The following is a 14,384-nucleotide window of genomic DNA, read 5'->3' as shown; positions in this document are numbered from 1 at the left end:
AGTAAATCCAAAAAATTCGGAAAATATAAGGATAACTAAAAAAAATCAGAAAATTGCCTAAATTAATAGTAAATAAATATGGAAAAGTAAAAAAAATTAGAAAATGACAGACTTAATTTTAAATCAAGAAATAAGTTATAAAATTCATATTTAAATTATAAAATGTCTAGAAATTCACAAAAATTCAGAAAAATTGCCTTATAATTCCAAAAAATTGTAAGAAATAAAATAAAATTCGTAAATAAATCCAAACAATTTGCAAAAAATCAGGATAATTCAAAAAAATCAAAAAATGCCCAAATTAATCAGTAAATTGTCGGAATAAATCTGTAAAATATGAGAATAAATCAGAAAAATATGGGAATACAATAGATAAAAGCAGGTGCATGACCATTGCACACCAACAAAAAACAAGGGCATGACCATTGCATCCATAGCAACAAGTTCATATCAGCAATATTTAAAGTAGTTCATCAGCACACTAAGTCCACACATAAGAGTTGCTATTATAACATATGTTAGCGGCGGCCTAAGGGTGGCAGCGGCTAGGGTTCCACGTTGAGGGGCGACGGGAGGGAGCACTACGGGAGGAGGAGAGGAGGGAGGATTGACTGGACAGTGGTGGTAATTTTGTTAAGTGGGTCTCACGTGTAAGAGGATCGATGGCATATAGATATCTATAATTATTTAGTGGCACACGTATAACCACTGTCTTTTTAATGACATACGGGGGAAAAGACTCTCCGCAGAACGCCAGAACCAGATCGGCTCTATTCTCTTCTCGTCTCCTTCTCTCGTACTGCCCGGCGCCCTCCCCGTCGACACCTCGCCTCCGCGGTCGCCGGCGCCCTCTCCGGCCGCCGCGGCCTCCCCCGGCCTCGCCATCTCCGGCTGGCGCGGCCTCCCCCCGCCTCGGCGATTGCCCGGCCCCCGGCTGCCGCCTTCGCCCCCCGTCCGGCGCCTCCCGACTTCCCCGGCTCCTCGGCTGCCACCGCCACCCCTCGCCAGCGCGGCCTCCACCGGTGGGCGCCGCCACCCCCGCCGCCGCGGCCTCCACGGCCACCCCACGGCCTCCACGGTTGAAGATTGATTATTTCCAAGTGATGTATGTGTTTATTCATATTGAGTTGAAGATTGATTATTCTCTGTTGGTTGAAGATTGATTATTTCTTTGTTGGTTGAAGATTGATTATTTCTAAGTGATGTATGTGTTTATTTCCAAGATCGATATGCAGTGGGTGAATTTTTTTGAATATATAGATAGCTCTTTTGTTTCCTGTCTGGCTGCTTGCAAGCCCTCCGTCTGGCGCCTGGGTGCATGCCCGGTTGAATCTAGCTGGCCGGCTGGGTGAAGAAAAAGCAAGCTAGTTGGCTGCTTTGTTTAGAAAATAGAGCAGGGGGCATTTTAGCCTTTTCACATATCATTTGATTGCTAAAATAAAAGAAAACAGCTCCAAAAACATCATAATGGCTTTTTTTTTTTGCAAAAGTTTCTAAGTTCAACCTGTCATCTTTTTAGATTTTTAATTTCAAGTAGCTAATTTTATCGTTTATACTATAACATAACTATAAAAATTAGATAATCTTTCATCCAACGCTACGTTGTTGCCTGTCTCGTCCATGTTGCATCTTCTGAATTTGATTCACTGTATTTTTTGGCCGTAAACATCTGTTGCGGTTAGTTCGTTCATTCGAACCGAAGACCCAAGTGCTCAGTCTTCGATTTTCTTCAGAACCGATCGGTCTTGTGATGATTGAATTTTCAAAGTGGCCAAATAAACCAAATCCCTAGCATATTCGCCTACTCATTTTACTACTGTGATGCAATTTTCTTGTTGCAATTTGTCATAGTTAATGCAGACACCCACCAAATGGACAGAATGACATCAAAATGGCACAAATAATCATTGGTTCGAACCTTGCGAACTTTGAATGTCACGGAGCTAAAATTTCCTCGATTTATTGTTGTAGTAGAAGCTGGTTTGGCCAAATATTTGGCTCAAATTGAATTCCGATGCCCCACTGTAAGTCTCACTCCCACCTTGTTGGCACTGTTTTGCAGAAGGGAAGAGGAAGATGGATCAGCACCACGTGCAGCAGCAGCAGCAGTATGTTGACCCTTATCGGACAATGGTGCTGTCACCACAGCCTGATCACCTCAATGCCCTACAGTACAGCCATCAGCAGCAGCCACAGCCACAGCCGCCACCACAAGCAACTCCACCACCACAACACCACCATGCCTCGCTTGCCTCCCACTTCCACCTCCTCCATGTAAGTCACAGTCCTGCTCTCTCAAAGCTTGTGTTTTGTGTCTAATAGAACTGAAGGGGAAGGATGTCATGACATATTTTTGCTGATGGAAGTTGATCTTCCTTTATCTAAAAAAAAAGTGTACACACACAAAGGCTCAGCTCATTCTGCTGTTGCAACTTGGGCATATGATCATCCTAGAGGTTGTTAGGCTCTTGTCTTGCTATGTCATAATTGGATAACTGCAAACTGTCTGCTGCATCATCGCTTGAAGAAAAAGGCTGCTACAAATTATGCATTTTGCTCGTTGCGTGTCTGTCTTAAGTTGATAGTTTTTATAAATCAAGTTTACTGTTTACACCTACCACTTTTCTGTGTTACTTGGACACTTGTGTGTTGCATTTCTGTCCTTTCGGAATATAGCACTTTGCTACCATATATGCTCTGTAACCTTCAATTTTTCATATTTGTTACCAAATACACTGGATTTTTTTTAGTAATTCTCACATGGTGACATGGAAGATCACTATGTTTTCGCACTTATATCAATGAACTATTTAAACATGCAAACCGTTTTCATTCCTCCCTGGATCTTTTGAGTAATTAACATAATCTGGTGATCTGGTGTACACTAATGTGGCATAAAGGATTAGGTTGGGGTAGAGACTCACACACTGTTAAACCAGGCAATAGCAATAGGTGAATAGGATAAGAGACAGCTATGTAGTGTTGGTTGGACAATACCTGCCACGATGGGAGTGAATGGACTTAGCAGATGTAACTAATTAATTAGGTAGACTAATTTTAACCAGGTGAGTGGAATTCTGAAAAGGAGATTTGTTGCAATTTGTGTATGTAATATGTGTGGTACTTTTTTAAAACTGAAAAGTTATTTTGAGCTGTCTGGGGAATTTTACAACATCACATGTTTGTATTTGTATTGACATTTAGAAGTGTGAATGATGATTACTTGTTATGGAATATTATACCAAGCACATCTACACAATGGCACCTATCTATTTCTCCCTTTTCATTTACATGAAAGACTACCTTTACAAATTGATGGTTTTTTATTTGCCTTTTTGTCTGTATCAGTTGATGACAAGATTAGCTGATGCTATTGGAAAAGGCACACGGGATCAAAATTCTGATGCACTGGTAAGAAATTTATGTAGCTCTTAATAGTGTTTTAGTAAATTGATATGATTCTACATGGTGCATAGTTCTTGTTATAAAGAATGAAATTAACTTCTCTTTGGAGTGTACATATACTTGGAAAGTTTATTGTCTAGGAACTATTTCAGTTGTTTGCTGCAAAAAACTTGTAAATTATGAAACCACTTCTCTGTATAATATGGAGAATGTATGAGATACTCTAGATGGCCTATTCTTACCTTGTACTCCCTCCGGTCAAAAATATTTATCCTTTAAGAAAATAGTTTAGTCAAACTTCTAAAATTCCAACCATTGATGCTTAGTTTAAATACAAGACAAATGATACACATATATTCTCCTCAAAAAGTACTATCATAGTATCATAAACTTATTATCTTTTATAAATTTATTTTAACACCAAATTGCTTGTCGGAATTTTAGAGGTTTGACCAAATCGTGTCTTAAACAACAAATATTTTTGGCCGGAGTGTAATATTTTGCACTCACATAGATGGATCATAAAGACAATATGCCAATTTTTGCACATTGTCCCTGTGTCATTGCCATGTCTCATGGCAACGGGTGTCACTTGCCTGGGGTTTTTGTCTAGGATGGGAGCTACTTTAGATGGAGAAAGATGATTGAGGGAAACATCAATGTGGGTCATGCCCGTTTGATCTGGGTCTTGGGAGTAATGTTTGATCTGCACTATTCCTTTCCTTTTTATTTTTTCTTTCCCTATCTCATTGGTCTGTGCTACTCGCATTTCTCTGGGCATGCCATAGTGCTGCTATGGCTTGGTCTGGGTGCTGTTGTGGCTCTGTGGGCTTGCTGTGTCTAACCAAAGCACTGTAACAACATCAATATACTTGAATTACATTATTAAATTCCAGATATATTTAATAGTCAAAATGTACACTGAACTGGGAATTAATGCTATGCATGATCTGTTTCCGTGCTCTTTAATCTTCATTAATTCTGTTAAATTTGGCAGTTAGTAACCTTTGTCTATTTTTTATCTCATATTAGCCTGTGCAAAGTTTTATGAATAGAACGTTACTGTATCCTGTTATTGCTGTGTTGCTTATATGTTATACAACGGATATTTGAGTAATTAGATGCTCTTTTTGATTGTTTGTGCAGGTTGAAGATTTGACCAGTCAATTTGCTAGGTGCCAACAACTATTAAACTCCATATCGGGAACACTAAGCTCGAAATCTATTGTAAGTCTTTTTTACATCTAATGAGGTGTTTGTTTTGTTAAATTTGCTCTGCAACCTGATCACATGGTAACAAATACCATTAAATCTTGTTTTCTATAGCTAGTTTGTAGTCTGAATACATGGTAATAAATAATAGAGGATAGAAGTCATTAAACTGCTGACCATCACAGTCGCCGGCCCCAGCCTGTGCTTACCAGCCTGTGCTTAAGCTCGGCTCAGCAAAGCAAACACGCACATTTCTCTAGTTCTCACCCATACCATTGCTCGAGTGGCTGGGAAGCACTCACCCTTTTAAGGTCTCCCTTTCCTAGAACTGGTTGGTGGGAATAAAGGTTTGCATGCATGACTCCATGAGGTAGGCCTTTATAGTTTTCCTAGGAATTATTTCTCCTATGGGCGAAGGCCCATATAACAATTCCAATAGTTTATTCCATTTTAGTTTCCCGTGTTTTTAAGTTCAAATTATGTTTGTGCTTACCTTTTTTGGGCCAAGCACTACCTATATGACTCCTTTTATTGCAACTTTTTGGAAATCGTGATTATTAGTAGTTAGTATGTTTTACAATGCTTTTTCTAAGGTCCCATACAGGTGGACCATAGGACTGAGGAGATAAAAATCTAAGAATCATGTAATGTCACCATGGCTATTCAATGTTTTGTAGCATTAAAGAGGGGCAAACAAGAGATATTGTGACGCTAAGATCATGATTTCATCAATAGACGAGCATTATGAAATGAAGATTAGTGGAATACTATTTCTAAACCAGAATAATTAACTTACAAGTAGTAGAGCATAGAGTTAACTATTATGATTAATATCTAATATGTAACTCAATATTTGTTTTCATGAAGAAAAATCTGGCGTCTCAGATGATAATAGTGCTAATTTGGTCTGGTAATAAGACATTTTTTTAAAATCAAAATTAGGTGATGTGCACCCATTGATACATTCTGAATTCAGGGATAATACTAGACCTTGTAATTACAAGATATATTGTTTGGCTTTAGGGGTGCTAGAATGGGGAGATCAGCACGGGAAGGTACAGGAGGAATAGGCCAGGCCAGGCAATAGATGTAGTAAATGTGATGTGCAGATGGCTGGACTCAGAGATTGAACTTGCTTCAGTGGGAGATGGGACCAGTTTCTAAGGGAAAATGGTCACCTTTGACGTGTTAGTGCTGCTACAACATGGCAGAATGGTAAATCAAATGGACAGCGTGTGAATTTTGGATGGTAATTAAGTGTATCAATGAACATCAGTGTTATAAAGCTAAAGTCGTACAAAATCAAATTTACAAAAAGAAATAATAACAGGCTGTTGGTAACTCAGCATAAACAGATGTTATTTTTAGCTCTTTTCTCCATGGAGGTAATGTCCACTGTAATTTTGGCTGATTTTTTTTAGTTTACTGATTACCACGATAAACAGCAAGTGAGCAAACATTTTGGCCATAAATTTTTCTAATAGTTTTTGCAAATAAATCTGAACGCTCTTATAAGAAACTAAAGGACATTTATGTATTTTGTTAAAAATTTGGCGTCTGCTACTTATCTTTTTCGTTCGGAGAAGCACATGATCACTTAATTTTAGGGTTCTTTCTGGGAGGAAAGAAAACCAGCGTTGAGCAATCCTTTGTACTAATGGCAATTGTTTCTTTTTCTTACCAATAGACAGTTGAAGGACAACGGAGAAGTTTGGAAGAAACGCAGCGGCTCCTTGATCAGAGGAAGTAAGCAACGCATTTGGTAAACCAAGTTTTTACCAAGCTGTGTGTCTATGTAGTAGTATATGGTACTGACCAGCGTTTAATCTGGCAGGGATTTGATAACAAAGTACAGAAGCTCCGTTGAAGGCCTCCTCAAGGGTGATGCAAGACAGTAGCATCGGAATGTTAAAAAGGAGCTCGTTGCCTTGTGTGGTCGATTTCTACTAAATTTGCATCTTCTACTTCTACAATCGAGCTAGTGTGTTGAAGTTGGTCTGTCTTAGGAGGTAGGAACATGGCATTGTGGTTCTGTTCTGGAGGATTGTGTTCGCCGGTACCATACATTCACTCTGTACCATCTTAATAACTGTTGATGGGTAATAGATTCTGAGAAGCATGCTGACCTGCTTACATTGAATCTTTTAGAAGAGTATCTTGCGATACAATTAACCACGGTAGATCGGACGATCCTATTAATCCGAAATGATACCATCACACGCATAATTTTCATTATGTCTTGATGTTACGTAAGAGCTCCCTATGATCCTACATAGGATTTCGATCATACGATCTTACGTAAGTGTTATTTAAAATTGAGGCAGATTGAAAATGATGTGGATAAGCAAGCTCAAGTTTATAAAATGTTATATGCTTCAATTTTTATAGTATTATAAATTTTACATAAAAATATGTAATATATATATATATATATAGTCCGATAGGATGCTAAACGTACGTACGAAAGGTTAGTCAAAAAAGATCTTAGTATTTTGATCCTGATAACAGTCTTAGGTGAAATCCATTCCTTTTTGAAACAAAATGACTTGTCTTTAGTAAAGATCAGAGCCAAATCCATTTCCTTTTGAAACAAAATGACACAATTTTACCGTTTTTCTTCTCTTTTTAAAACGAGCAATGCAATAACTTCATCTTCACGACGACTAATCGTATCGTTCACGATCTCACATAAACATTAGTCTTCGTTAATTGATTGTCATTAATCACTAAAACAATTTAAGAGCCTAGATACACTTTCACCATCGAGTCTACACTAAGCTCAATCCGGTAATTTTCTTCCTAAGCTCAATATCATTGTCCCCAATCTCCAAGTCTTCTCCAGCTCATCAAGATTAGTTGTTTGATTGCTTCGATCCAACGCAAACAAATAAAAACACGAGCTCGGAGTGGATTGTTCCATTCATGTGGAATTATTAGCTTAGGAAATGGCCCTTCGGTTTTTCTTCGTTTTCCTATGAGCAATTCCTCCAATCCAAAGGATACTACAATACTTAATCCATAGGATGCAAATCCTCCACATTTCCTTTGTTTTTTTTTCTCCAATCCAAAGGAGCCCTAAGGTTAGCAAAATACTCCCTCCGTCACCTTAGTGGTCAAATTTTGAATTTCTTGTATCCTCATACCAAGCACCTGATTGGCTGAAAATGTATGGATTTTCGTACATCGCCACATTGGAATTAGTGCATCAGAAATGCTTATATTTTAGAATGGAGTAGCATTAACACTAGAACATGATAATCAGACATGTAGATTTGTCTGAAAAAGTACCTCCATGATACTATAATTATGATGGGTGCCCTTCTAAGGCAGATGTGGTCTACACTCTACAGTAAACCTCAATAGTAAGAAAGCAGAAATCGAAAGTAATAATCAGGCAACCAGCAATCCACATTTACCTATTAGTCATTTCTTCGTTGACCGCAAGCAGAAGTACAAATCTCAACCAGGACCTTCTATTTTACCTTCTTGGTCAAAAACTATTTCAGAAAAATCTCATTACTAAATTGTTCCAAAGAAGATATTCTAGATGGTAAAAAAAATCATGATCACTTAACAATCGATGCAAAAAGGATTCGATCATTAGTAAACCTTGATTAGCTCAAAACATAGGAATTCTATCAATAAAAATTATGGCAGGTTGTCTAAAACTCTAAATGCTTACACATAAAGAAACCTAACAAGTGCATGAAGTTCCAGGTGTCCTTTGGAGACCAGTTGCAAGAGCTCAGTCATAACATCGTTGAACAAACTTGAGACTTGAGAAGAATAAATCTGCTGGTCACCTGCAATATTGAAATGGCATAACAAAATATTATGATACGAAGTCAAAAAAAATATTAACCAGTATTGATGAGCTGAAGCACTAGAAGAGAGTATCGTTTGCTATCCATTAAGGCATTAAGTAAGACAACGAGGGAAGTAGTTTGCAAACAAACATATAAGTAACACAATGAAGTACAAAGGTTGTGTCTCAAATTAATTAATTACGCATAAAAGAATATCACTAAAACCATGAAATAACAGAATGCAAGAAAATGTGACACTGACCAGCAGAACCCATATTCCCAGGGTGTGCAAACAGATACACACCAGCAACAGGAGTACCATCACCTTATTCACTCTGTGATACATATAATCTAAAAGGGCAACAGATAAGAAATACATAAAGAAAATTGTAGTTTAATTATACAATACCAACTGCAGTAAATTGCATGCACTCAAGGAGTGAGCAAGAGAGATTATGGAGAATATTGGCACCTATGCTTGCCCCCACAGCAAACAAGGCACCCTGTGGATACTTCTAATGAAGGTAATTGAACCACATGGATAGCTCTTGTCCATCCAGTAGAGTATAAGCAATCAGACTGCAAGGATAAATACTAGTTTGACGACAAGTACCAGCTGAACATTTTTCAGCAACTGCTGTCAAGCATGCAATCTGTGATATCATTTTTCCTGGTGTAAGAATCTGTTTTCCCAGGGTTTGCTAATTTCGGCATGCACCATCATTGATTGAGGCTTAACTCCACTTCTACCATTTCCAAGTTTCAACCACGGGATATGGACCCATGGTTAGAGACCATAATAAAAAAAATAAAAAACTATGCAAGAAGTGGTGTGAAGAAAGGAATAGGATCAGTCCTAATATTTATGATTCACTTTCAAAAGAACAAACATGAATCATTCAGCCCACACAACGTAAGGGATCAGAAAAAACACTTAAATGACAAAAAATAAAGACACACTCCATATTTAGTTATAGGCTCTCCTGGAAGCTCCGTATTAATCTAGGGGGTAAAAGGCTGAATTCCTATGTTAATAAAAAACTAGGAATTCTCACTTTAATGGTTAAAAAGGATAGATCATATATGTCCAATCTTCTCATCCTACAGCCTATATTAAACTATGCAAAGGAATAGATTGTTTTCTGCACAGACGTTAAATTGAAATAAATAGTTCTAATATACTTATATGCAATGCATATATTGCTACTGTCCACGGTCCAATTGTAAAAGAAAAAAGTACACATCTTAATTGGCATTGGATCCTGGTAATAGTATCTTTTGATATTTGTAGGAAAGAAAACTGAATATGACTAGCGTTAATTAAACTGAATAAATTTAAGTGTGCAATATTTTTTAAGCAATGAACCTAGATCATTATTTTTAAAAATTAAAGAACCTAGATTTTGGATTTGATACGTGTACCATCTTTGCAGAAACCATATAAATGTAAATATTTTTTTTGTCATCAATAATCTAGCCGTCTATTTTGTCTCATGGTAGCAGATGAAATTAAAATTCAATATATAACACGGGAAGTGTTGAATACTGCATTTTATTGTATACTGCTACTTCAAGCATAGAACTAAGCTTTAATTAAAAAAAAATGAAAGGGCCACGTGATGCCGTTCAAATTAATAAACAACAGCATTTTAATAGCATTACACAAAATTTGCTTGCTTGTGCAGGGAACGGGTTGAGGACTAATATAACTAATTGCCTGGTTAATTAATTAGTTTGTAGTAGCATGGATAGTGCAGACTGCAGACCAACATTACGGTTCGTAGATGTGTCTTTTGAAACTTCAATCCATAGTTCATTTTTGGCAAATTATCACCTTTCACAACTATAGACTTTGGTTTACACAATCACGTCTAATAAACGCAATATCAGTTAAAAGCAGATGAATGATCAACTTTCCAATGCAATATATCATTAAAATACTTGCAGTTGTGTAACAAACTGCTGCATCTTGTTTGGAACAAGTTCAGAAGGTAGGCAAACATTTAAATGGATATTATGACAAACTTCTAGATCTTATTTATTAAACCAAAGTTTGTTAGTGCAATCATAAGGACTTATAGCAGCAGTAAAGTCACTAGTTAATCCAGTCATCACAACCTATGACGTCATCCCCAGAAAAGACTCCCATCCCAAAAGCTAATATCTGCTTCTGCAACATATAACTAATTAATCAGGCATCTCTAGCTAGCCTATCAGTAAAGCTATCAAAAATCAACAACACCTTCACAATCAGAGGCTAGTAACCAATACAAAGCAATGGTCCCACCATCACAAACCATGTACAGCTGCCTGTGTTATACAGAGCTTAATAAATATGGCAAACTCTAGCTTTATCTCATGGCGTCCAAACTAAGTACAGCATGAGTCTCTGCCATATACTAAACTGAAGTCAATTATGTTTCTGAAGTAAACTCACACAAAGGCAGTATATGAGTTTCCTTTTCAAATATAGGCTGCTCTGTTAAAAAACTAATACTATCATTAGTTTAATCGTTCCAGTAAAGCGACCTGTATAATCATGAAAACAACTAATCTTAAATTCATAATACAAGACTTGGACCTATTGCTTTGCTTCTCCATGAACAAAAAGTCTAAATGCAACGAACAAATTAGAGCAATCAAGATATCCTCACAACCATCTTGTTCTTCTTGCCAGCAGATAGCAACAGCACTTTCCCATTAACTACATCACCTTCCTCAACCAACTTATCCTCACTATCAATTCTTATGTTATTTAAGTATAGGCCCCCTTGCTTAATAAGCCGCCTAACCGCTGATTTGCTAGCAAGCAAACCTGTGGAGACAGCTAGATCAACCAGGGGAGACTTCAAAACTTGGTCATATGGCAAGGAGCATGATGGTACGTCATCTGCTATCCCCTCAATTGTTTGTGAATCCAACTGAGTCTGTGCCCCAGGCCGTAAGGCTTCTGTGGCTTTCAAGGCTTCCTCCAATCCCTCCTCACCGTGCACAAAGCGTGTGACCTCTTCTGCAAGCCTCCTCTGTATTGTGTTTGGCACATAGCCAGGCTTCTTCATTGACTGTTCCAGCTCCTGAATCTCATCCAGGCTCATGAACGTCAGTATCTTCATAAACCTTATGACATCAACATCTGGCACCGAGAAGAAGTACTGATAGAATTTGTACGGCGACAACATCTTCGCTGAAAGCCAGATCGCCCCATCCTCTGTCTTGCCAAACTTCGTCCCATCGCTCTTCAGAAGGAGCGGGAATGTCAGGCCATGTGCCCCCTCAACCTGTAAAATCTTCCGAATTAACTCGGTCCCCGCTGTGATGTTCCCCCATTGATCACTTCCTCCAATCTGCACATTAACACCCATCTTCCGGAACATATACAGGAAGTCATAGCCCTGCAAGAGCTGGTAGGTGAACTCAGTGTAGCTCATTCCGTCCTCGGACATGAGCCGCTTCTTTACGCTCTCCTTGGCTATCATCGTCCCAACACGAGCGAATCTCCCCACCTCCTTGAGGAAATCCAGTAGCGTGATGTCCTTCCACCAGTAATAGTTATCAAGGATCTGAAAAGAACCCATCTTTTCTCCCGAATTGGCCAAAGTCTCATCGTTTTGCTCCAAGCTCAAGCTTTTACCGGATTGGGAATGCTGGGAGGGTTCGGCGGGTGCACGGTCAAGGATCTGGCCGATGAGCGATTTGATAGCGTTGCAGTTGGTCTCGACGGCGGCGAGGTCGAGCTCGGGCCGCTCGGCGCTCTTTCCAGAGGGGTCACCCACGCGGCCGGTGGCGCCGCCGACGAGCGCGACGACCGGGTGGCCACAGCGGCGGAACCAGGAGAGCGCGACGAGCCCGAGGAGGTTGCCGAGGTGGAGGCTCTCCGCCGTGGGGTCGAAGCCGCAGTACGCCTTGAGCTCCCTAGGGCTTGCTGAACCCGACCCCAGCGTCTCAGATGTGGTGGCCTCCACAAGCCCGCGCTCCCGGAGCACGTCCACCACGCTGCGCCCGACAACAGTGGATGCGGCGGCGGCGGCGGCGGCACCGGGCGTGGCGGCGCTGGCGGAGAGGCTGCGGCGCTGGCGGAGTAGGAGTCGGCAACGGTGAGGGCGGAGGAAGGCTCGCGAGGAGGCGGCCATAGCAGCGGAAGCCATCGCCCAAGGGGAAGAGGGAGAATTAGGAGGAAATTTTGCTCTGCGCCACCCCCTGGTGATAGGGTTTCCGATACTCCCCGACATTATTTGACAAAAGATGAAATATTTCGTTATTTTTTGGGTAGATTTGACGATCAAATGAACTATGTATTATAAAGTTAAAAATCTATTCAGAATAATGAGACGATGAGCTTTTATATACAAACATTTTTAAAAAGCTCAATGTCTAGGAGTTTGAAAATCACGCATGAAAAAACCGAAGAATATATGAGATTAATCCGGTAAAGAAAATCATTTGTGTTTGTTTTGAGAAAAAATAGTAGTAGAAACTTTGTAGTCATGTGCTAATTTTATGAATCCATTCTTATTTTTCTACCCAATAATTTAAAAACATTAAGTTCTCATGACCAAAGACATGACCATGTGACACACCTCATGACCATGTTCACCTACGCTATCAACCGAATGACTACATTAAGTTACTAAGATGAAGCGCATGTCTGCTATGTATTTTTTTATATAATTGTGCTTTTATAATAGTGCTATAATTACTTGGTTCTTTTGAAGTACTATAGATACATGTATCTGATTTTAGATTGAAGGAAAAAAATGCTCAAGGGATTAAAAGTTTATTAACATAAGAGTTAATTTTAAAAAACATATGTTTTTATGATTGTAGTTGTATAAAACTATGGGACTAGTCTGGTAGCGTGAAGCCACAAGTCTATAACAAATATAGGGCCTGTTTGGAGAGCTTTAGATTCTGAGAAACAGCTGCTTGGTAGCCAGCTTCTGAGAATCTGGAAAAGCTCCTAAACCCAGCTTCTCCAAATTCTGGATTCTTAGTTCATTTTCCAGAATCTGTAACTACAGATTCTCAGAAGCTGTGGACCGTTTGGGGTAGCTTCTGGCAGAAGCGGCTTCTATGAAAAGCTGCAGCTAGGAGAAACTCCCCAAACAGACACATAGTGTCGGTATACTTCCCTCGAGAACTATTGAATAGACAATTCACCTCTATACTTTGGAGAACATATAATATGACCGAAAAAATAGGAATCCACGTATCTTCTTACATACTTATAGACTGTGGCCTGTCCAATTGGACGATCTGTGCAGTACATTCAGATGACAATATTAGCTCAAGGTTCGATTCTCTGGTGGCCATTGGCATGTCAAATATAATGCATGAACATTGGTGGTGGCATACAACACTTGGCATCTCCTATCATACACTATCATGTAATGAATGAATTGACCATGGTTGCCATATTTTTCATAATAACATTGGTACCGCTCTTCATGATACTATTGATATTTATGATGCTAAGTATATTTTCATATTTGCGAGTTACAATAGTTTTCATATAACATGTTCCTCCCTTTTCATAAGATATAATCTAATAATCTAATAATAAATATTTTATGTATTATCAAAGTCATTATGGCACCGTAGCGTTAGCCCATGCACGTTACTTGCACATCATAAGCCACGGTGTTGGACTAGTTGTAAGTTGCTTCAAGTAGAATTTACTTTTTAGATGATTATTCTTTTATTCAGTTCAATGTATTTGCATTGGGTCAAATTAATTTTAATTTTATAAATCAAATAAGTTTGAGAATAAGTTTTGAATACAAATTGCGTGGTCAGCATATAGTTGATTTAGGAAGCATAACTAAGCTTATAATTGATATAGTAAATTGTGGTTAACGTCATAAGATGGTTGTCTTTCAACCACTAAGGAAGATAGAGGCACGATAAACCCTGTTATGACATTTACAATTAAGTTCACGGGTCATACTCTCTTTGTTTTTGTAT

The 14,384-nt window shown here is 38.8% G+C and overlaps 2 protein-coding genes across 2 annotated transcripts; one reads left to right on the top strand and one right to left on the bottom strand.

The window, feature by feature from the left end:
• The first annotated feature begins 922 nt into the window (after nucleotides 1-922).
• Nucleotides 923-6,748, top strand: LOC102709408 (mediator of RNA polymerase II transcription subunit 9). Its single transcript, XM_006644140.3, has 6 exons — nucleotides 923-1,105; nucleotides 2,063-2,274; nucleotides 3,349-3,411; nucleotides 4,552-4,632; nucleotides 6,305-6,363; nucleotides 6,452-6,748. The coding sequence occupies exons 2-6, from the start codon at nucleotides 2,077-2,079 to the stop codon at nucleotides 6,513-6,515; spliced, it is 465 nt and encodes a 154-aa protein (XP_006644203.1). The 5' UTR covers nucleotides 923-1,105; nucleotides 2,063-2,076; the 3' UTR covers nucleotides 6,516-6,748.
• Nucleotides 6,749-10,909: 4,161 nt separating this feature from the next.
• On the bottom strand, nucleotides 10,910-12,644 carry LOC102719444 (tyrosine--tRNA ligase, chloroplastic/mitochondrial). Its single transcript, XM_040520030.1, has one exon. The coding sequence runs from the start codon at nucleotides 12,566-12,568 to the stop codon at nucleotides 11,063-11,065; it is 1,506 nt and encodes a 501-aa protein (XP_040375964.1). The 5' UTR covers nucleotides 12,569-12,644; the 3' UTR covers nucleotides 10,910-11,062.
• Nucleotides 12,645-14,384: the final 1,740 nt, after the last annotated feature.

The sequence above is a fragment of the Oryza brachyantha genome, chromosome 1 (assembly GCF_000231095.2).
Source record: "Oryza brachyantha chromosome 1, ObraRS2, whole genome shotgun sequence".
Taxonomy (NCBI): domain Eukaryota; kingdom Viridiplantae; phylum Streptophyta; class Magnoliopsida; order Poales; family Poaceae; genus Oryza; species Oryza brachyantha.
This window is presented reverse-complemented; position numbering and strand designations above follow the sequence as displayed.

Coding starts and splice junctions, on each gene's coding strand:
- LOC102709408 (XM_006644140.3), top strand. CDS start 2,077: ATGGATCAGCACCACGTGCAGCAGCAGCAGCAGTATGTTGACCCTTAT. Junction 3,412..4,551: donor ATCAAAATTCTGATGCACTG/GTAAGAAATTTA, acceptor TTGTTTGTGCAG/GTTGAAGATTTGACCAGTCA. Junction 6,364..6,451: donor CGGCTCCTTGATCAGAGGAA/GTAAGCAACGCA, acceptor TTAATCTGGCAG/GGATTTGATAACAAAGTACA.
- LOC102719444 (XM_040520030.1), bottom strand. CDS start 12,568: ATGGCTTCCGCTGCTATGGCCGCCTCCTCGCGAGCCTTCCTCCGCCCT.